Source organism: Rattus rattus, chromosome 2 (assembly GCF_011064425.1).
Source record: "Rattus rattus isolate New Zealand chromosome 2, Rrattus_CSIRO_v1, whole genome shotgun sequence".
Lineage (NCBI taxonomy): Eukaryota > Metazoa > Chordata > Mammalia > Rodentia > Muridae > Rattus > Rattus rattus.
In genome coordinates this window covers 74,135,502-74,158,076 of record NC_046155.1, presented here as the reverse complement: position 1 = coordinate 74,158,076, position 22,575 = coordinate 74,135,502, and the positions used below count along the sequence as shown (strand labels likewise).

General features: G+C 51.4%; 1 protein-coding gene across 5 annotated transcripts; it reads left to right on the top strand.

Annotated features, from left to right (window-relative positions):
- Window positions 1-2,628: 2,628 nt before the first annotated feature.
- Window positions 2,629-22,573, top strand: Fbxl19 (F-box and leucine rich repeat protein 19). Of its 5 annotated transcripts, none has more exons than XM_032892545.1 (11): window positions 2,629-2,952; window positions 4,059-4,259; window positions 5,428-5,571; window positions 5,699-5,785; window positions 5,865-6,083; window positions 6,576-6,737; window positions 7,752-8,263; window positions 16,520-16,683; window positions 16,766-16,927; window positions 21,073-21,291; window positions 21,401-22,573. In XM_032892545.1, the coding sequence occupies exons 2-11, from the start codon at window positions 4,083-4,085 to the stop codon at window positions 21,577-21,579; spliced, it is 2,025 nt and encodes a 674-aa protein (XP_032748436.1). In that variant the 5' UTR covers window positions 2,629-2,952; window positions 4,059-4,082; the 3' UTR covers window positions 21,580-22,573. The 5 variants fall into 5 exon arrangements, with proteins under 5 accessions (XP_032748436.1, XP_032748435.1, XP_032748434.1 ...); XM_032892542.1 differs by lacking the exon at window positions 2,629-2,952 and adding an exon at window positions 2,985-3,399 and having other exon boundaries at window positions 6,576-6,608; XM_032892541.1 differs by lacking the exon at window positions 2,629-2,952 and adding an exon at window positions 2,986-3,399.
- The last annotated feature ends 2 nt before the right edge of the window (window positions 22,574-22,575 follow it).

Below are 22,575 nucleotides of genomic sequence, written 5' to 3'. Positions count from 1 at the left end.
AAGGACTCTCTTACTTAAGGCTAGTAGTTCTAGCAAACTGTGACTTGCCACAGTTTTGGCCGAGTTAACTTCCTAGGCAGAAAAACCACACCCACCAAGTCCCCAGCAGGGCTGGAAACCCATCGGAGATAAGGAAGTAGAGAGATTGGCTTGGGATAGTGGTGTGCAGATTTTCTAGGGCGCAGAAAGAAATCAACATGGCACAAAGCAGTCTCTTTGGCAGCTGAGAGTTCAGAGGAAGCCTCCAAGGCTAAAAAGACAAGGCATGCGGCTTCACAGCTCGCAAAGGCTACAATTCAGGTTGAGGAAATTTGGTCAGTGTGCGTCCTCTGTTAAAAGGAGAGAGGGCGCCCCCTGGGAAGAGTGCTGGGTAGAGAAGGTTGGAAGACTCAGATGAGGACGGAAGAGAGGTGGGGGTTAAGATGGGGGTAGCCCACTCGTCAATTTTCTTTTCACAGAAGCTAACTGTCCGGCATGATGGATTCCTGAGCTTCCAAAACGGCTGGGCTGAAAGGGATCTCGAAAAAATAACCGCTGCCACATGCCCCGTGCCAGAACTGGTTACTTTCTTGAACACTTTTAACCCTAATTCTGCCTGGAGGTGAGTATTAATCACACCCCTTTTCGGGTAAGAAACTGAGGTTTGATGACTTCTAATGTGGAAAAGAGATTTTGTATATTCCGAGGTCTTCTTCCTTTGGTCTGCACCACGTGTAAGGTATCAATTTGCAAAGGTTTAGGATAGAAAGCATCGTGTGCGAGAGGTCCAGTCTTTATAAGGAACAACAACGTGGGTATACTTTTCAGAGAGAACCACGCCTCCCTTGTCGCGACAATATTGGTTACGATTGCTTTCTTTTAACATATGAAATCCTCACCATCGGAGAAGGCGGACATTCTATACTCCCTGATCACTCCGATGTTTCTCTCTCACCCGCACTGATTCCCACAGGTGACATCAATTCTCCGCCACCGGAGAATGAAAGCTTGGGACTACATTTCCCTGCAAGCCCTTTAGAAAACGAGGCCAAGAGCAAAGAGACTTTCCGTTTCCGTCCGCTTGCAATTTGGCGTGTTCGCGGTGATACATATTTCAACAGTAGCGTCCTTTCTCTGTACAACTAAAGCAGAGACTACATACCCCAGCAGGTACTGGCACCAAGGGCAAGCGACTAGGTTGCCATCTCTGCAGTAGTCCTTTGCTACACATCCGCCGAGAATAGTCTTAGCGGGTGGACTACAAATCCCATAGCATCGTCTGCTCCTTCACCCTCCATCTTTGTGGTAGTCTCCGCCCCGCTGACTTCCATTGTCTCGACAGAAGATAAAAGAGAGGAACTGGAAAGACTACAATTCCCAGCTGGCTTTGCACCATCGAGTGCGGGATTTTGATAGTTCAGGCGGGCGAGGAGCTCCAAGTGGTAGAATGAAGCGACCAGGAAAGGTTAGGTATCCTGCCATCTTTTCGGTAGTCTCTTTATCCTCCGGGTTCTGGCATTCTTAAAGGAACATAGGAAGGCTAGAAAACTACTATTCCCATCCCACTTCATAAGATCAACTTATTAGGTGTACGCCCCTCGTTCGCCATCTTGCTTGTAGTCCTCGTTTCTTTTCACCTTTCCATTGTTCCTGATGAGTAGAAATGGCAGCGGGAAGGCAGCAGATGGACTGCGACTCCCGTCAGGTACCACACACGCGGAGGGTTGTGGACCAGAGGGCGTGTGAGTGCCTGGAAAGGAGGTCGGGTCGGGGGAAAAGGCCATCTTGCTTGTAGTCATCCTTCCCGCTCCTTCTCGGTCCTGCTACGGGGAGTCTCTGGCCAACTGGACTATAATTCCCGCCATGCTCGGCTCCCAGCGTGGCAACCCTTTCGCCATCTTATTTGTAGTACCGGCTGGCCCTAGTGTGCCACTTTTCCCACGATAGCGCTAGAATTTGGAGAACTACAACTCCCGTCGTGCTTTGCACACATTCGTCCTGGAAAGTAAAGGTGGTGAAGGAAGGAGGGAGAAGGGGGCGGGGTTCCTCTGGGAGAAGGAGGGAGTAAAAAGGAGGAGGAGGTGGGAAGAAGGGAGGGGAGAGGGAGGAGAGGAGGAAGGAGGAAGGAGCTGAGGAGGGATGAGAGCGGCGACCAGGGCCCGGGGCCGAAGCAGCGCGAGGCTAGGGGAGTAGGGGTGCTAAGACATCCCAACTGCCCCCACCCCCTTCCTGCCTCTGCCCCATCCTTTCCTTATACCCTCCCATTTTAGGAGTGGATTTATTCAAATTTTATTTAAATCCTTATATCTTGAGGGTCGCGCGTTTGAAGGGGGGAGGGCGGGGGCGCGTGCAGGCTGGGGGGGGCGGGGCCGGAGCAGCTTCCTTCACCCCCCTCTGCGAGCCCTGTCTCTGTAGGTCAGGGGGCCGCAGTACAGGGGCGGACCCAGGGGAGGGGGGCAGGTTGCAGCGACCCCCCCCTCCCCGGGAACCGGCGGTGGGCGGGGTTTGAACCCCGGAAACGGTGGGGGGCCCCTGGTCTTTCCCTGGACCCCTGGGCAGTTGGAGCTGGGAAGGGGCCAGTTAAGGGTCGGGGGCTTTGGGGAAAGGTGGGGGTGGGGAGCTGAGACTCATACCCGGGACTGAGTGGGGCCCGGGCAAAAGCTGAGCACCCTGCGCCCAAGGAGCCCCCGTTGGCCTGGGGGGGCTGAGGGACTGAGCCCCCCAGAGCAGGACCTCCCCCTGGAAGGGCCGCGCCGCAGCCCGTGGGAGGGCCTCGCCCCCGGCGCTCCCCATCTCCACTCGCTGCTGTCCCGGCCTCCGCCGGAGGGAGGGGCCGAGCGCCCTCGGGGGGCCGTGGACCCCGGCGTTCAGAGCGTTCCGCGCCCCGCGCCGCCCGGCCCCCCCGCCGCCGATGGCCGCCGACCCGCCGGGAGCTGCCGAGAAGGGAGAGATGGCTCCCGGGACACGTGTGAGGTGGGTTCATGCGGCTCCTCCTCACCCCCAGACCTGGGCAGCTCCCATTCCCATTCATCCTCAGCCTGGCCTCTCCCTGCCTTCCCCGCCCCCAGCCTCACCCTCCCTTTTCTCCAAACTCTTCTCCAACCTTCTTTCCTATAACCTCCAACCCTAGGGAAGTGGCCTTCCTTCCCCGACCCTGCTGCCCCTTGCAGACCTCCCCGTCCACCCCGCCTCCAGTCGCCGCCCTCTAGGCCCCTCCCCCGGAGTGCTGGAGGGCCCCATACCCTGTGGATGGTCTGGAAGTCCTTGGAAAGGGAGACGCCAGGGGGAAGCAGGTCTAAGACTGATTGGGAAGAGACCCCCTCCAGGCTTGCTGAGTCCATGTGGGATTTCAGAGGATCTGGTTTCCATGGGCAGGAGAGCCCCAGGGATTCCAGACAATTAGGGATGAAAAGCAGCCTGGTAAGATGTGGATGGGGGCGGGAAGACCTAAAACCGAGCCCACCTTGAATTTTGTTGAGATGTTAGGGCAGCTTGTAGAATCCCAGGGAATTTGGGAGATTACCCAGATTGCCTGAAGGATCCTATTGGATAAGTTGGAGGAGAAGGACTTCTGTGTGGGCTGAGAAGGGACACTTAAGCGTTTCAGGGGTGTCAGCCCTGGGAAGTTGAGAGCCCATTGGGTCATTAGAAATGGAGTGGATCTGGTTAGAATATCTAGGTTTGAAAGCTTTGGATGACGTACCCATGAGAGAAAGAGAGGGACAGGGAAGAGAGTGGTGCTTACCCCTGGAATCTGGAGGTAAATCTGTGAGAGAATGGGGCCTTTGGGTAACAGGTATGAGCTGGAAGCCCCCTGAGGTAGCCCTGCAGATAGGAAGCCTTTTCCAGGAACCTTGGCTTGGGATGTTAGAGGAGGGGCCTCAGTGTCCCTCCTTCCAGCAGGAGGGAATGTTAGAGGAGGGAGGTCTTGAGGGAGTGGCCCTCTGCTCAGGACACACTAAAGGGCTGACCTTCTCTGAGGGTAGAAGCTCTGCCCCATCAGAGGTGCAGTGAGCTCGCGGCCTGAAGACTCTTAGGCCTTGCAGGCCTTCTCTTACCTTACCTCCATCTGCCTACAGCCTTCGGCGTTGCTGACGCCCCCAATGTCGTCGAGCAACCGGGGACCGGGGGCCGGAGCGCGCCGACGCCGAACCCGCTGCCGTCGTTGCCGGGCCTGTGTTCGAACTGAGTGCGGGGACTGCCATTTCTGCCGAGACATGAAGAAGTTCGGGGGGCCCGGGCGCATGAAGCAGTCGTGCCTGCTTCGGCAGTGCACCGCGGTGAGTCTTGACCCCCATGCCCGGTACGAGAAACCTCAGGCCTGTTGGCCCAGAGCGCCATCAGTAGTAGTACAAGGCCCGAGCATTCTCTGGGTGTCCAGTGGCAGCTTCCCTGAATTTTTCCTTTCTTGTGCTGTTGGTACACTCACTTCCTGTGTTTCTTCACTGATTTGTGTCTTTGTGGAAAAGTGGGATACACAGAAGATTCGGTCTCAGGTCTGTAGAAAGCTCAGCCCCTGCTGTATTCCTCTGCCCAGGTATCTGTGTAAAAGGCCAATGTCTACCACAGGAGATAGCTTTTGCCTTTCTGTGGTCTTTCAGGCACCTTTAGGTATCTTGAGATTGAGGCCAGGACCCCCTTCTTATGACCTTGAGCAATTCACTCAGAACTTCAAGTACGTTCTCTGTAAAATGTTTCTTTTGCTGAATTGCAAAGATTAGATAGTGGTACACTATGAATGTCCTATTGAAAGACAGGCCCAGCATGGTAGTTATCTGGAAGACATGGTTTCTTTTCTGCCTCCCTCATCCTTTCAGCAGCCTGGGGCACCAGAATGGCTTTTCCCAGCAGCCCGCCTCTCTTCCTCCAGCTACTCTTTCCTGCTTGCACTTTCACCCCTCAGCTCTTTCTCTTCCTTTGTCCCCCAGCCCCTTGCCTCACTTTCTGATACTTCTCCCTTGATCTAGATCCCTGGCTGTCAGCATCCCTGATAGGATTCAGTGCCGCCATTGTCTTCCTTGAAGTCACATTGTCTGGAGACTGCTGCCTTTACCCAGAGACCAAAGCAGCTGTGTCTTCACATGTCCCCTGGGCTTTTCTCACTGGTCTCACTGGGCTTCCAGAGTCACCCTTGGACTGCCCCCTGAACAACCTTAGAATCACCCCAGACTACCATCTGGGTGCTGTCTCTTCCACTCCAAGCCATTTCTGAATCCTGTGCTGACAATGATGACGACAGTAACTGTCTCAACCCCTCATGAGTTGTCTTGTTCTTAAAAATGGTCTTGCAAAGGAAAGATCCCTCTCCCCATCCTAGAGATGGAGAAGCTGAGGGTTAAATCCAGTGTTAAAGGTCGTCCTGGCCTGTGGGTTCTGAACCTACTTCACCCTATAGCTGACACAGAAGAGTCTTTCCTGCGGTCTCTGATGCGTCCTCTTTCCCGACAGCCCGTGCTCCCACACACGGCTGTATGCCTCTTGTGTGGGGAAGCTGGGAAGGAGGATACAGTGGAGGGAGAAGAGGAGAAATTTAGTTTGAGCCTCATGGAGTGTACAATCTGCAACGAGATCGTCCACCCTGGCTGCCTGAAGGTGATAACCCTGGGAACCCTGCAGCTCGGTTGGGGTAGACTATCAGGGAGCCAGGAGGTAAACCACACTGTTCCTGGGCATACATGTACTGGCCCCTTCTACCCATTATTCGGTCTCTTTCCTACAGATGGGAAAGGCTGAGGGTGTTATCAATTCAGAGATACCCAACTGTTGGGAGTGCCCCCGATGTACCCAGGAAGGACGGACAAGCAAGGTAAAGCAGCGGCTAAGATAGGGGCAGGGTGGAAGATCCGGAACTAGGTGGGGCCTCATCCCCAGCTTACACTTTCCAGGATGCAGGTGAGGGTCCAGGGCGCCGCAGGGCTGACAATGGTGAGGAAGGCGCTAACCTAGGGGGTGGATGGAAGCTGACAGAGGAGCCGCCACCTCCACCACCCCTGCCCAGAAGAAAGGGACCCTTACCTGCTGGCCCTCCCCCTGACGATGTGCCTGGGCCCCCCAAACGGAAGGAGAGGGAGGGGGGGAATGAGCCCCCCACCCCAAGGAAAAAGGTGAGCAGAAGGGGAAGGCTGGTTTAGAACATGTGATTCTGGGAGCTGAAGTTTGGTGGGTGGATTGGTTTTAGAGCCAGGTCCTACCCCGATCTGGAGAATGAGACCATGTGGATTCCCCCAGAGGTATTTGTGAGTTGTAGCCAGAGCTGTTGATGGAACATGCTCACTATGAAGAAGAAACACAAGCGAGGGGTAACTGGTACAGGCCAGGAATCTTTGAGACCTGGAGGATTAGGGAGGAGCAACAGAGCATGCTCAAACTACTACAGAGGCGGAGGGAAGGGCTCAGAACAAGCCTGAGGGGGAAGAAGGGAGTTGAGGAGCATGCTCAGTAAGACAAGACACTGATTACAAGGTTAGCTTGCTGAGCAGTCTTCCTAGGATGGGGGCTTCTGGGATTTGTAGTCCAAGAAGAGGACGGGAACCTTAGTTTGGTCGCCAGGGCCTCTAATGGGGTCTCTTTCTTCCCTGTATCTCTTGCCCTGGTAGGTGAAAGGAGGCCGAGAGAGGCACTTGAAGAAGGTGGGTGGAGATGCCTGCCTCCTCCGAGGAGCGGACCCAGGCAGCCCGGGCCTTCTGCCCCCCAGGGTTCTGAATCCGAGCCAGGCATTCTCATCCTGCCACCCTGGGCTCCCTCCCGAGAACTGGGAGGTGTGCCGGGGACCTCCTCCTTCCTCCCCTCCTCCCCTCCTCCCCACCCCCTTCCATCATAGAGACTGAGACCTGTCCTTTCCTGCTCACTTTGTCTTGCCCTATCCCTACATGGTCCCTATGGACCCCTAGAAGGAGTTGGGTGGGAGAATAGTCTGGGTCCTGGGTCCAGGTCATAGGAACCCCTGATTTCCAACAGCCATTAGGATAGTGTTTAGACCATCTTAGTTTTCTAAGCCTAAGTGGAAAGAACCGAATTTAAATTGCTTGCCAGATCACTGATTCTTTACATTCTTTACATGGTCTTGGCAACTTGTTACCTACTCTGGGCCGGCAAATGGCTTTTTTAATCTGTGAGATGAAGACAGACTACTTTCCTTACCCCTTCTCTCATCTCACAGCCAGATAAATCCAATGAGATATAAAAGTAATACGCCCAGAGAGGTTAAAGATTGGCCCAAGGTCACACGGCAAAGCTCAAATTCTGATACTACTTTGTACTAGTAATCTGAACACAAGGTTCTGCCTGTCCAAGCCCTTCACCAAATACCAGTTTGTAATTTTGGACAAGTCACCTAGTCTCTTTGAGCCACACTCAGTTTCCTGGATGAAAAGGAGTGGCGTGGCCCAAGTCACCTTTGAGTCAGAAGAAGGATGCTCTACACCAAGGCTGGGAGTGATGGCTGTTCCTACACTGTGGGCTTGTCTAGTTTAGCTGTTCCACGTTGTAGATGGTCTGTTCTACATCCCAGAATTGAAAAGGCAAGCCAGCACTTTACACAGGTGCCGGGAGGTTCACGAGCCATTGATTGACCCACCAGGCTATCTGGACTTTGAATAGTTCCCTCACACTGTAGATAAGGAAGCTGACATCCAGTGATGGACAGTTTGGGAACAATCAGGAACTTAGGACTGTGTCTCCTGGGGCTGGTCATCCTCTGCTGACTCCTTTTGGGTGAGTGGTTGGGAAAGTGCACTCTAGAACCTAGTACAGCCTCACCTGTCTCTTTGCAGAAACCAAAGCCACCTATAGCTTCTGCTGAGGGCCCAGCAGTGCCATCCCCATCGCCACAGAGGGAGAAGCTGGAGCGTTTCAAGCGTATGTGCCAGCTGCTGGAACGGGTGCCTGATACCTCTTCTTCGTCCTCGGACTCAGACTCTGATTCAGACTCATCTGGCACATCACTTAGTGAGGATGAAGCTCCCGGGGAGGCCCGGAATGGGCGGCGGCCAGCGCGGGGCAGCTCTGGCGAGAAGGAGAACCGTGGGGGACGGCGGGCTATACGCCCTGGCAGTGGAGGACCACTGCTCAGCTGGCCTCTGGGCCCTGCCCCACCACCACGGCCTCCACAGTTGGAGCGGCATGTAGTAAGGCCCCCACCTCGAAGCCCCGAGCCTGACACTCTGCCTTTGGCTGCTGGATCCGACCACCCTCTTCCTCGGGCTGCCTGGCTTCGTGTCTTCCAGCACCTTGGACCCCGGGAGCTATGTGTCTGCATGAGAGTCTGCCGGACTTGGAGCCGCTGGTGAGTGGCCAGACAGGCCTGAGGACCATTGTTGCCATCATTCTTGCTAAGGGTGTATTATAGGTCTCTGATTCTCTCTAAGTCTTGGCCTGTCTTCTTGTATCTATATTGTCATGCCATCCTTTCATGGTTGCTGTGAACTCACTTAACCTTCCCAGTGGCTCTGTAGAGAGGAGAACCAGGAGTTTGAACCTGACCTTGTGGCTCCAGACAATTTCCCTTTAGTGTTTACATATGTTAAGAGTTAGCATGTGCCAAGTTAAGGTCTGTCTTCTGGAGAGTTGTCTGATTTGGTCCCAGTTTTCCTTTGAGAAAACGTTTACAGGTAGCCTTTGGCCTCTGAAGCAGCCACCCCTTCCCTCCTGACTCCCAAAACCCAATTGCCTCCTAACCATGTTTAGAAATGCTAGTCATCCCTCAAAGCCTGTCTTCCCTCTGATCCTCTCCTGACAGGCTTCCTCTTCTATCAGGCTCCCACAGCATGCCCTTCCCCTAATGGAGCCCACAGAGAGGCCTTTGGCGTGTGGACAAGCCTTCATTCTTTATTTTTGAGTTCTCATCAGTTTCTGGGGTTGTGGACGAATACTTTGTATTGATTTTTATCTTCCTATCTCCAGCATAGTACAAAGGCAGTATGGATAGACGTTCAAGAAATGTTTCACTAAGTCAATTCAAGGTTTTCTCAGGATTCAGATGTCCATCAAGGCTTCAACAATGTTGCATCTCCTGCCCTTGGGAGCTGAGGCAGGAGGAGCCTGAATTGGAGACCAATCTTGGCTACATAAGATATTTTCTTTCCCCAACCCCCAAAGGTGGAGTTATCTTTGTTCACATCATAGCAGACCAGGAGGGGATGAGGCACACTGGAAGCTTGCTAGTCAAGTTAGGGGCTAAATTAAAGCTCCACCCTTTTCCTCTGGGACAAGGTCTGGAGAGCCAGTACCTTTGCCTTTGGTTTCTGTGGAGTCAGGGAGGCTGGTATGCAAGGAGCCAGAGGCAAATGCCTCTGCTAGACTGTTTGCTCCAGTGAGTCTGTGCCCTCAGGGTAGTTCTTTAACTTCCTCATGCCGTTTTTTTCTCTTTTTTTAAAATCCTACCTCCTTCCGTCCTTTCCCTATACTAAGAATTGAACCCATGGCCTGGTGCATAGGCAATCTTATACCACTGAATTATACCATAAGCTATTTTTTTCTTTTATCTTTGAGACAGAGTCTCCAAGTTGCCTATGCTGGCTTTGTACCCTTTTACTGCAAAGTAGCTAGAATTAGAGGTCTACATCGGCAAGCCTGGCCTCAGATTCTTCATTTCTTCATATAAAACCAGGATAGTTCTCACAGCGGTTTTTGTGAGATAGTACACAAGAACTGAGTAGAATACTTGGGATGTGGAAACATCTTAGGGCCTTAACTGTGATCGCGACTTCTCACTCGCATGCTCATTGGCTCACCTGTGCTCTGGAAGAGGTCATAGACAGACCGCAGCATGGGCGCGGTCACAGAAGTCACTGAGGGTTACCATGCTCTCTGATAGAGTCTGAAAGATGTTTGCTCATGCCCTTCAGGCTCATTCTATGCTTGACACATGGGGTCCGGAAAAGACCTGGTGCTGAAAGTGGACAGAGTGCAGAGGCCAATGAATGCACAGTAGTTCCCACTTGGGCCTTGCAGCCTGGCCTATGGCTTTTGTCAGTGGTGACTTATAGCTCTTAAGGTCTCTATTCTCACTTGTAAGTCTGGAATGAATATTAATGTAATTGGACCTAAGGTCCTAAGAAGGATTGGCTCTAAGGTTTCCCTCCACTTCAGGACACCAACATCCAAACTCAGTGTTTGAATATAATCTATTGAATCTCTAGATGATCTATGGTATCGAATGCAATGCAAATGATATGTAAATGTCTATTAAATTGTATTGTTTAGGGAATAACAAAACAAGTCTCCTTCAGCACATAAGCAATTTTTGTTTTGAATTTCCATCCGTGGGTGGGTTGAATCCTTAGGTGCAGAACCTCAGATACTGAAGCCAAGTCCTATTTACCTTGTGGGATTTAATGAGGCTGTTCCTGCACAGCATTCAGCAAAGTGCCTGAGGTACTAAGCCCTCAGTAAATGGTGCCTTCAGGTGAGAAGAACCAGCTAAGGGCAGAGACCGTAGGGATCACAGGGGGAGAATGGTCAGGAAGCTCTGGTCAGGAAGCTCTGGTGGATCTGGTCACTGAAGTAGGAAGGGCAGGGAGGGTGCAGATTGAGACTTTAGGGAGACGAGACAAGGCCTTGCTGCAAGCTCTGCTCCTCCTGCTTCAGTATTGCTCAAGACCCCAAGGAAAGGAGAAGCGGCACCTGGGCGTGGGGGTGTGGTGTGGGTCTGTAATCCCCACGCTTGGAAGGTTGAGGCAGAAAGATTATGACTTCCAGGCTACCCCAGCAAACTAGGACACACTTCTAGGTAAAAGGACTGGGAGAGCTGAGGAGGGGTGAGCACCTTTAGTCCCAGCACTCGGGAGGTGGGGGCAGGACTGCATCTGAAAAAGATAAAAAAGGGAAGGGTGGGGGCTTGGGTAGAGAGTTCAGTTGTGAAGACTTTTAAGTTTCATCCCCGGAACCCACCTAAGAGGCCAGCATTGAGTCAGGAGAATTCCTGGGGCTTGCTGGCCAGCCCGCCTAACCTGATCAACAAGCCCTAGTTCCAGGTAAAAGACCCTGTTTCAGAAAAGAACAGGAGGGTGGGGGATAGTTAGAGAGACGGCTCACCAGTTCACAGCAGGCACTGCTCTCGCAGCAGACAGGGATTTGGAGGTGGAATTTGGCAGCAGAGCTTCCCCGTCCTAGGTTCAAGCCTTTGGACTGCAGCAGAACAGCGTAGACGTGCTGACTCATTGCCTGTGAAGACGATGGCGAGTATAAGGAGATTTGGGACCCAGGAGCCTGGCTGGGAGATAGCAATATTCTTAGCTTGGGAATCACAGAGGAGGGACAGACAGTTTCAGCAGAGAGAGAACTTAGGTTTGATCTCTCTGGTCTGAGAAAAGCTGGTGAGCCAGTCAGAATCCACTACTGAGAAAACAAGGTCTGGTGCTGATTTGTAAGTTTTTATCCTGTAGGGAACAGATTTGACAGAGCTGTGATTCTTAACCTTCCTAATGCTGTAATTCTTTAATATAGTTCCTCATGCTGTGATGACCCCCAGCAGTAAAATTATTTTTGCATGCCTTTAATCCCAGCACTTGGGAGGCAGAAGAAGCAGGCGGATCTATCCACCCTGCTCTACTGAGGGGGTTCCAAGACAGCAGTGGGGACTACACAGAGAACACTGTTCCCCCCCAAAAAATGTTCTACTGTTATAAACCATAATATAAATAAACGTGTGTTTTCTAGTGGTCTCAGGTGACCCCTGAAGGGGCTTCGACCTATAGGTTCAGAGCTGCTGCGACAGAGCAGAGACAACATGAGTACAAGCCAGAGAAAGGGTAACCCGAGATTCCAAAAAAGGGGTCCTACAAAAAGGCTGAGGAAGGAAGGAGTAGATACTGTGGTGGGTGTTGATGGGAGGTACAGGAGCTCAGGAACCGAGGGTGGTTGCTGGATTCACTGTCAATGGCTGGTAAGAGTGTTTGCCTAATATCCAGAAGATGGACTCCATCTCCAGCAACACTTTCACATCTAAAACCTTGCTGTGCTTAGAGAGCGAGACAGAGGCAAAGGCATCGACAAAGACTTGGTGCATTGAGTCCCCCTGTATCCCTAGTTTCTGGGAAGGCCACTGAGGCAGTATTGAGTGAATGAACATAAATGGAGAAACGGGGTGTGGGAGAGGTAGAAGAGGGTGTAGCTGGAGAGGGTTGTAAGTGGGAGAGCAGGCAGTTGCAGGCTTTCCTGTCTGGTGGCTTTGATTATTTAGAACTGGGAGGCAAAGGGCAGGCAGGAGATTGTGCAGGAGGTGCTGATGTACTAGTAGACACTACTGTTTTCAAGGACAGGCAGAGAAGGAAGTAAGGAAGGGACTGGCACATGGTCAAGGCTGGCTGGTGGGAGAATGGAGGACTCTGGTAGTGTCCAGAATCCCAGAGAGCTCTTAGGGAGAACTAGCTGTGATCTCCGCCCACGGTGAAGCCGAATCTGCCCAGAGCACTTAGTTAGGGCTGGCCCAGCTCTGTCCCAGGGGGTTCTGCAGGATGGGGTTTGAAACTGCTGGGTTTGCAGGAGGAGGTATGGATTTGGCTGGAGCCAGGAGGATGTTCAGGCCTGCCTGGTCAAGAATTCTGTGTGTTCTGTCCTGCGAGTGCCACTTGTTTCAGTGCCCTTCCCCTTCCCCTGGCTTGGCTCTGTGTCACCTCAACCAATTCCGAGTCCCATTGGACATAGGGCATATGCTGGGCTCCAGAGAACCCTTCCTATGCTGTTCTCTTTGTTGGTGTTACAAGCCTTTGAAGTCAACTCTTAACCCCATTTTATGGCTTGGGAAATGGAGGCCGAGAGAGGTCTCCTCAGGTGTGGAGGTGGAAGAGCTGGGGTTTAGATCTCGACAGCTTACAGTCTTCCCCTCTGGTTCTGTATCTGTGGCTGTGTGTGTGGCCTGGCTTTGCAGTCTTCTTCAACCTCTCTGTGGCTGCCCTGACACTTCATTCCTGCCTTTTTCCCATTCAGGATTCAGGCTCCATCCACATCATACCTATGGGTCCTTGAATGAGGTTTTGTTTTTGCTTTTAATTAATTCGTGTATATGCGTGTGCTTGTGTGAGTTTATATGCGCCACAGACATGCATGAGCGTGTTGGATTCCCCTGGAATGGAGTTTCAGGCAGTTGTGAGCTGCCATGTTGGCTCTGAGAACCAACCCGGGGTCCTCTGCAAGGGCAGTAAGCACTCTTAACTGCTGGGCTCCCTCTCTGGCTTGTGAGTACATTTTTAAAACCTCCCTGGGCCTTATGTTTCTTAACTGTGGGAAGATGGCGGTAATCATCTCACAGGGGTGCTGTGCACTCGAAGAACAGAAGGTGATGCCTAGTAAGCCTTGGACAAACACGTGCTATTAGTCTTGTAGTCATCAGCACCATTGTGTTGAGGTGAATTGTCCTCATTCTTGTCACCTGAGTTTCCCAGAGCTGCCAGTTGTCATGGTCCTGGGCAAGACCCCTGCCTTTGTCTCCCCCCCCCCCTTTGTCTCCTTCATGAGTAAGGCTGCTTTCTTCACAGTCTCATCTTGGGCATTGTCTCAGTAGGATGTTCCCCTCTCCTCTGAGTTGAGGTACTGTGCCTTCACATGCCCAGAGGAAGCCAGATACTCCTGCCAATAGGACTTCTACAGTTGTTGGCTATCACACTGAGGTTTAATCCCCATGGCTTGGGACTGACTGCAATGGGGTGAGTTGGCTCCAGCCAAGAAACGATCGGGGAGACTTCTTGAACATGAAGGTCTAGAGTTAAATCTTGATGGACCCAGGATAGGTGGCCTTCCCAGTAACACAGAATGTACCAGAATGTGTTGACACTAGACGCCATTGGATGCCTAGATAGGCAGGTATTCTAGTCTGGCTTTTGTGGAATACGATAGAGAAACAAAATTGGGGACCTGTGGGTACCCTCAAATTAGGGTTTTCTTTCCAACTGTGGACAGACCAGAAGGCCTTCACGGTGCGGGCTCTTGAGCTGGGACTCAAGGCTGGACTGAGAAGGGCTTTGGCACAGCAGGAGGTCAGAGTGCCAAGGGAGAAGCTGCCTGGATAAGGGTCTGCTCCTGTGTGCTTTCTGCTTAGAATCGGAGAGGTGTGTTTGTTGGTTGAGTGGAGGAATGAAGAGGGGAGACTGGAGTGGCAGAATAGAAAGGACGAAAGGAGGAGGGTATGGGAGGAAGGTAGCGGAGGACTTCCTTCAGATTGAAGCCCGATTTGTAGCCTTCGCTGAAATGTATTCCAGCTGTGGAATGTTGGCGAGGTTTTTTTCTTTGGGGTTGGAAGGGGTTGGTGGTTTCTCTCGTATGTAGCCCTTGTAGACCTGAGGCACTTGATGCTCCTCTTCTTGGCTTCCCTGGTGCTGGGATTGCAGGTGTATATTCCCACACCCAGTTTGTTTGTGTGACAGTAAATCAAAACTAGATCTGCTCTTTTTGAAAAGGAAGTCTAGCTGAGTAGCTCTAGCGTACTCGTGAGGCAGAGGCAGGAGGATCTCTGAGTTCTAGGCCAGAGTGGTGTACAGAGTGAGTTCTAGGACAGCCAGGGCTACAGAGAAACCCTGTCTTGAACACCCCGCCTTCCCAAAATAAAAGTCTATTGGGAGCTATTGTGTCTTTAGTACCTTGCTAACCTATATCACTTGCTTGACTGTAGTTTTTAGGTAGCCTACATCCATAGAAACCCCTGGCTAGAATGTAATAGTTTTCATTGTATTTATTTATTCATTTGTGTGCCCGCATGCATGTGTGGGGTGTGCGTGTGTGTGGTAGTGTGAGCAAGTGGGGTGGGGTGAGGTGTCATTAGACTTGGCACTAGTACCTTTACCTGCCAATCCTCTCAATGGCTTTTGGTGACAATGTCCACTTTGCAGGATAGACTTTTACATTTTTTTGTTAGGAGGCGGTGTGTTGTTAAGCAGATATCTGAAGAGTCTGTTTTCTTTCCACCTTTATATGGCTTCTATGGGTTCTGGGATGGAATTCGGGCTGGCTGGCAGGCTTACACAGCGAGCATTTTACTGCCGGAGCATTCTTAGCCCTGACGTTTATTTTAAGCTTCCCACTTGTGTGGACCACTGCTGTCTGCTGTTTTGTTTATGTTTTGCCTAAGAGAGGGTCTGATAGTCGAGGCCAGCCTTGAGTTCCTGATGGTCCTGTCACCACCTCCCAAGTGTGAGAATTGCAGGCGTGTGCCACTGTTCCCAGCACACTAGTTTTAAGTGCAGATAGAGGACAACTTGAGATAAACTCAAGCCAGATCTTAGAGCACAGGCCAGAAGTCCAGGTTGAAGTAGGAAGAATATCTCAAGGTCCTTTGTTATTGGTGTTGTTTTTGGTTTTTGAGGCAAAGTCTCTCTCTACACAGCCCTGTCTGTCCTGGAGCTCATTATGCAGACCAAGCTGGGATTAAAGGTATGCACCACCATGCCTGCCTGGTCCACCTCAAATTCTAAAGTAGTCTAGACTACCTAGTGAGTTCCAAACCAGCCTGAGCTACAGTGTGATATCCTGTATCACAAACAAACCAAGAAGTTAAGCCCAGGTTATGCAGAGAGGTAGATAGCGAGACAGTTGGAGTTCAGTAATTCCTCTTTCAACCTAAAACTTCCCTGGTCCTGCTAATCTGACCGCCCATTAGTTTAGCCGGAATTTCCTCACTCAACTTTGAAATTGACATAGAAAACCTGGAGTTTCGAGGAACTTCAGTGTATCACAAGATGTTGACAGCTTCCTTCAGGAGAGGCAGGGAAAGGTCACTTGATAAAGTATTTGGGCATCCTTCCACTAACTGCACGTTGGACTAGTTGAGTCTGGTGGTGTGCTGGACTCAGACCTGTTTACCTTTCTTCAGGTCCATGTGTTTACATTTGTCGCTCCAGCGCCTAGGACCTATCGGGCCTTCCATAAACACTTAGTGAATAAATACAAAGTGTGAATGAGTCGTAGAGTAGTTCACACTGGCTGGATTCATTCAGTCACATGTGTGTGCTGACTGACCTGTACTTCACGCCGGCCTTTAGTGTGTGTGTGGACGCTGGGGACCCAGGAGTGAAAAAAGCCAAACCTGCCCCAGACGTACTTACTTCCTCGTGGGGACAGACAGAAAGTCTCAGGGCTTAAGTCCAGCACATTAGCTACACACATGGCAGAGTAAAGCTGAAAGGGCCTGTGAGCCGACAGAACAGTAAAGGAGAGAAATGGAGAAGCCCAGAGGTCGAGTCTGGGGGCTGCTTTCAGATCTCTTTGGCATTACATCAAATAATGTATATGGCATTTGTGTGGCTATCTGGCAAAACGCTTTATAAGTTGTAAGGTCCATGGACTGTAATTACCTCATTTGATCTTACTCAGGCAAGCCCCCCGAGTCATTATCTTTAGTTTATAACTGAAGTTTTTCTGACAGGGAGAGGAATGGACTTGCCCAGAGTCCTAGTTCTAGTTAGTAATGAGGTGGGGTCCTAAATCCAGTCCTTTGAGCTGGAGGCCAGAAGAATCTTGCATTCCTTGGGATAGGAGAGAACTGGGGTGCCCTGACTGGTTGCCTAGAGACTTGCGGCTTAGGACTCTGTCTCCCCCCTGTGGCTGGCAGGTGCTATGACAAGCGTCTGTGGCCTAGGATGGACCTAAGCCGGAGGAAGTCACTGACCCCACCCATGCTTAGTGGGGTGGTTCGCCGCCAGCCACGTGCTCTGGACCTCAGCTGGACAGGTGTCTCCAAAAAGCAGCTCATGTGGCTCCTGAACCGACTGCAAGGTAGGAGTGGTGATGAGTCAAGACGGATGGGAACAGAGGCTGCTGCTGGATGAACGTCTAGCTCCCGCCTCCTTCATTCTAGGCCTGCAGGAGTTGGTGCTTTCTGGGTGCTCCTGGCTGTCCGTCTCTGCCCTGGGCTCGGCCCCACTGCCCGCTCTGCGGCTCTTGGACCTCCGCTGGATTGAAGACGTTAAAGACTCCCAGCTTCGGGAGCTGCTGCTGCCTCCACCAGACACCAAACCAGGTTTGACCACCATGATCATCTGTAGATGGGTTAGGTAAAGTGGAGGCGTGGGCCCTGTAGCCTCTTGTGACGGGCCAGGGGTCAGAGTAGTTAATAAAGGAATGGGAGAAGACAGGAGTTTGAGTGGGAAGAGCCCTCTTGGCCACGTTTCGTTCACTTTTCCTACTGTGTGCTTTGAACTGAGTCTTAAAAAGGTGGGGTTTCCCTCAGGAGGGAGGAGAAGGCCTGGTGAGGGGTAATTATACTCAGAGCATTCTCTCTGGACCCAGTTGTATATTCATAGCAGAGCCAAGAAAACTACCCAGAAGGGCACAGCTGTTGGTGTCACCCTGTGCTTTAACTGTCGTTCTAATACTATGATTAAGGGCCACTTTTTGGTTTTCCGTGCCTAGGGGACTCAGTCCCCATGTATGTTAGGCAAGCAAGCTACCCACTGAGCTGACAGGGTTGGTTTTTGTAGTTACTGTGGTTTTACACAGGGTCTTACTCTGCAGACCAGGCTGGCCTCAAACTCACAGGAGATGAACTTGCCTCTCTCCCCCATGTGCTGGAAGTAGTGTGAGCCGCCAGACTGGACCACTTCCTGGTTTTCATTTTGCTTTGCTTTTGAGACAGGTTTTGTTCTGTAGCCTAGGCTGTCCTGGAAGCAATTTACAGATGTGTGGAGTTTACAGATGTGCACCTCCATCCTCGGATAAACCAGTGTTTTTCACTGTGGTGGCCGAGGGCTGGCTAGCTTGCCCCTGCTGCCTTATGCTATTCCTTTATTTTAGCTATTTTAGTCTTGCCAAGTTCTCTCCAACCCTGGAGCCATTTTCTTTCCCTGATCTTCTTTGCCTTTTATGCTGTTATCTTTCTCCATCTAATTAGTAGCTGTCCTTTTTATTTATTATATTTACATGAGTACAATGCAGCTGTCTTCAGACACACCAGAAGAGGACATCGGATCCCATTACAGATGGTTGTGAGCCACCATGTGGTTGCTGGGAATTGAACTCAGGACCTCTGGAAGAGCAGTCAGTGCTCTTATCTGCTGAGCCATCTCTCCAGCCCCTACTTTCTTTTTTTTTTTTTTTTTTTTTTTCAGAGCTGGGGATCAACCCAGGGCCTTGTGCTTGCTAGGCAAGCGCTCTACCACTGAGCCAAATCCCCAACCCCTCTCCAGCCCCTTCTTCTGATCACTTGCTTCCTCCCAGTCCAGGAAGCTGTCTCAGCTCGCAGGTTATTTAATGTGGTCAGATTTCTCACTCTTAGGACATACACTGGTGCCCCCTGCACTTCTTCTGGTAGACTGAGCGCTAGCCGGTCTGTAAATGTGCTTCCTCTCCAGGCTGTGAGCTCCTCAGAGTCGTGTGGACGGTGGAACTCTGGGCTCGCCAAGTTGAATACCCACAGAAGTAGTAGTAGAAGCTGTGTTTAGGTGCCAGCCCTTAGGCAGCAGCACCAGCAGCCCTGGTGCTGCCGTTCATTGTCAGGGTAAAGTAAGTATGGGTTTTCAGGAAAAGCTCTGTATCCAAATTTCTATATTAAATAAAAATGCCCTTTTAGTGGCTGGAGAGCCCACTCATTGCTCTTCCAGAGGACCTAGATTTGAATCCTCGTATCCACATGGTGGCTCTCATTTATCTATAATTCACAGAGGACCCAACACTCTTTTGCTTCCTTGGGTACTGCACACATGGTGGCACTTATGCAGGAAAACACCTTTGTACTTAAAAAAACTTGTAGCCAGGCGGTGGTAGTGTAGGTCTTTAATCCTACCCTCAGGAGTCACAGGCAGGCGGCTCTCTGAGTCCAAGGCAGCCAGGCTTGTTAGTGGTATGGCGGCACACTGCGAGGTCCCTGTACTTCTGAGGCAGAAACAGGCAATGAGATACATTTGAGGGTAGCCTGAGCTAAATATTAAAATACTGTCTTAGGGGTTGGGGATTTAGCTCAGTGGTAGAGCGCTTGCCTAGGAAGCGCAAAGCCCTGGGTTCGGTCCCCAGCTCCGAAAAAAAAGAATCAAAAAATAAAATAAAATAAAAAAATAAAATAAAATACTGTCTTAAAAACAAACTTTAAATAAAGAATAATTCTAGTGGGAGCCTAGCATAGTGCGTTCTTGTGATCCCAGGGACTCAAGAATTTGAGGCAGGAGAATCAGGAATTCAGGGCAGGCCTAGGCAACTTTGAGACATTGATCTCAGGTAAATGAGGTCACAGCTTAGTGGAGAGGATTCACCTTACATGCGTGAGGTCCTATGTTCAGCACCCCCGCACACACATACACACCCCACATGCTGAGTTTTAGCACTGTGCAGATGCCATAGCACATTTTTGGAAACTTATCTTGGGCTGTGACATCTGGTGATGTTTTTCAGAGCCAGGCTAGTGCCTGGCAAGTGAGGATGGTATTGGGATAAGATGAGATAAGAGTGAGTCAGCCCCAGGCCTGGGGTCCTGGCTCTGTTACTTTGTAGTCATGTGCTCTAGGACAGGTGACTCTGTAACCTGAACCTCAGCCTTCTCATCTGTAAGCAGAAATGATCAAATGGGGCTTGGCTTTCTTTTTATTATGTTAAATTATATGTGTATGTTTGTGTGGGGTATGTTCACATGCGTGCTGTGCTTACATAGACCAGGGTGTCAGATACTCCCAGAGCTCAAGATATAGATGGGTGTGAGCCATCGGATAAGGGTCCTGGGAATTGAACTCAGGTCTTTCTGGAAGAGTGGTATATGTGGTTAACCACTGGCCTCAAGGCTTGGCTTCTTGTAGTTAAGTGTAGTTAAAGGCTCAGCAGTGTTATCACAAGAGAATTTGGAAAAAAAGTAAATCTAAGATCTTGGGCTTCATACAATTCTGGGTCTACTGCAATTCTGGGGTGGGGCCAGCAGTCCACCTCAGGGACTTAAGCCAGTACTGTGGGGGTAGGAGCACTCTGCACTCTTTCCCCTGGAGATACGGAAGGGGGAGGAGGAGAAGGCCTCTGGACTCATTCTGCAGTGGCTAGTCTTCTCTTGAGCATAGGTCATCCCGTCAGGGTTTATGGACAGAGCTACTTGTGGGATGTAGCCAGTGTTCAGGGATGGGGGTTAGGTTTGAAGCTGAAACAATGGTGAGACTCAAAGAAATCAATGTTGTATCAGGGAGGAAGGCTGGCCTAGTTAGTTTTCTGTTGCTGTGTTGAAACATGAGGTCCCCAAAGGACCTTGGGGAGGAAAGGATTCATTTCATCTCACAGTTTATGGTTCATTATGAAGTCAGGGCAGGAACTCAGGCAGGAAGTGCATGAGGTACACTGCTTACTGGCTCGTACTCAGTGGCTTGATCAACTTGCATTAGTTTTACTTTGCAAGTCTACGTGCCCAGGGTGGAACTACCCACAGTGAGCTAGGCCATGTCATATCGTAAATTGAACATGGTTGAACATTAAGTGGACATAAAGAGCATGCCCTCACCGACTAGCTTGTGTCAAGCTGGCAAAACAACAAAACCAAAGGCCCAGCTGGCACGTACTACAGGGAATTTCAAGAAGAGGAGAGATACTATTCCATCTGTATTAGAGGACATTTTGCATTGCCGCACTCGGGGAGGTAGAGGCAGAAGAATTGTTGCTAATTTGAAGCCAACTAGGTCTGCACAGGCAATTCAGGGTGTGGGGAGGGTGTCTGCAGTCAAACCTGGTTCTGGTGGAGAAGGAACAAAAGGAGTTCAAGCAAGACTGTTGTTAAGCCAGAACAGTGACCTCACTAGTCATGGGGAGGGTGGAGGGTGCTGTTATTGGATTATGGGTGAAAACACTGAGCATCCTACTGGGGACAGAGCATTGAACAAAAGTTCCTGCTTGCTTGGAACTGATGTTTTTATGGAGCGAGAAAAGGATCCCAAAGAAAACAATGTATATACAGTGTATCAGATCCTGGAGATGGGGCTTAGGACTGAGAGGAATGTTGAGACTGAGAGCTCTCCCGGAGGCTTCCCTGAGGGGAAGGAGCAGGTCAGATGAGATGCCATTTGGTGCCGTGGGTGTTGTGAAGAGCTAGTCATGTGGAGCCGCAGCAGCAGGGCAGACTCACATGTTGGGAGCAGGTGTGGAGCAGATAAGGAAGAGCATGAGGGTAGTTTAGGAGAGGCCACTAATGCTACTCTATCTGCCTAGGGCAAACAGAGAGTCGAGGTCGACTGCAGGGGGTGGCAGAACTTCGCCTAGCAGGCCTGGAGCTCACTGATGCCTCCCTGAGGCTCCTATTGCGCCACGCTCCCCAACTCAGTGCCCTGGACCTGAGTCACTGCGCCCACGTTGGGGACCCCAGTGTTCACCTCCTCACGGCTCCTACTTCCCCTCTCCGAGAAACACTGGTGCACCTCAATCTCGCTGGTAAGTGAGATCTCCTGTCCACCTTGCTTGCCTGGCAGTGTGGGGTTTCTGTCTACTGCCTGCCATCTATTCAACTATCTAGTCTCAGCTGCCACTGCCTCATCCCCAGGGTGCCACCGCCTCACGGACCACTGCCTTCCACTGTTCCGTCGATGCCCACGTCTCCGCCGCCTGGACCTACGCTCCTGCCGCCAGCTCTCACCTGAAGCTTGTGCCCGGTTGGCGGCGGCCGGGCCCCCTGGCCCCTTTCGCTGCCCAGAAGAGAAACTACTTCTCAAGGACAGCTAGTTGGGTGCCTATGCCTCCTTCCCCCAGGACTCAACAAGAGAACCTGGATCTCTTGCCTTCATTTCACCCCCTGTCGGGAGGCCAGGTTATTTTCTTCATGACTTGGCACTCCTCGGTTTAATGACTTGGGATTCTCGCCCAGGGGCTTGAGCCAGCCTTCCCTTCTCCCACCTGCACTGATATCTCTGGGGGTCTTCGCTTCCCATCTCTCCCTTCCATCTGCTTCATTGTCCGTCCCCTCGGGGGAGTGGGTCAAGAGGTACTGGGGAGGTGCTGAGCCAAAGGGATGGTGGGAGGGGCGGTGGAGGTGCAAGTCTTGAGTAGGGAAAAATGAGGTGACTTGGTATCTTGCATACAGGATACTGGGGGGGGCTGGGGGAGGTGATGGATGGGGTGGGGAGGGCAGAAATCAGACCAACAAGGGTTCAGGGAACAAAGACCAGTTGGGTGGGATGGGGGACCAAAAAGGGAAACCAGAAGAGCAGTTGGGGATCCGGGTGTCAAGATAGGGGGCTCTACAAACCAGGAAATGCCAGGACTGGGGGCTGGGAGATGAGCAGATGTGGGGTTAGTAGAACTCTCTGTGTGGGGTTACCTCTCTCCCCTTCCCTCTACCCAGATTTCAGTTTTCCCGACCTTGACTCCTTGAACGTCACTGAAAATGGCAGCTATTGCAAGGAGTAGGGGCCGCGGGTCTACCTGCTGTTAAGCGTGGTGGCCCGGGGAGTGGTGAGGGGTAGCCCAGACCCCTGCCTGGCTCTCTACACAATACTTGAACATTCATCTGTACTGAAGTGTTACTTGAACCGGGGAATCTCGGACTTGGGGGAGTGTGATGTAAGGGGACCAACTTGACCGAGACTGGGCTAGTGGGTACCCAGTTTGGACTGTCCCACCCCCAGCGCTCTTGCTTTACTGTGTTGAACAGCTCCACCCTTCCGACCTGAGTTGGGGGTGGGGGAATGTCAGCTTAAAGATGGGCAAGATGGGACTCCT

Excerpts from the sequence above, each read along its gene's own strand:
- Fbxl19 (XM_032892541.1), top strand. The coding sequence starts at position 3,229 with ATGGTCTGGAAGTCCTTGGAAAGGGAGACGCCAGGGGGAAGCAGGTCT. Across the intron at positions 5,786-5,864 it reads AGGAAGGACGGACAAGCAAG|GATGCAGGTGAGGGTCCAGG; the intron begins GTAAAGCAGCGG and ends TACACTTTCCAG. Across the intron at positions 21,292-21,400 it reads GGTGCACCTCAATCTCGCTG|GGTGCCACCGCCTCACGGAC; the intron begins GTAAGTGAGATC and ends CCTCATCCCCAG.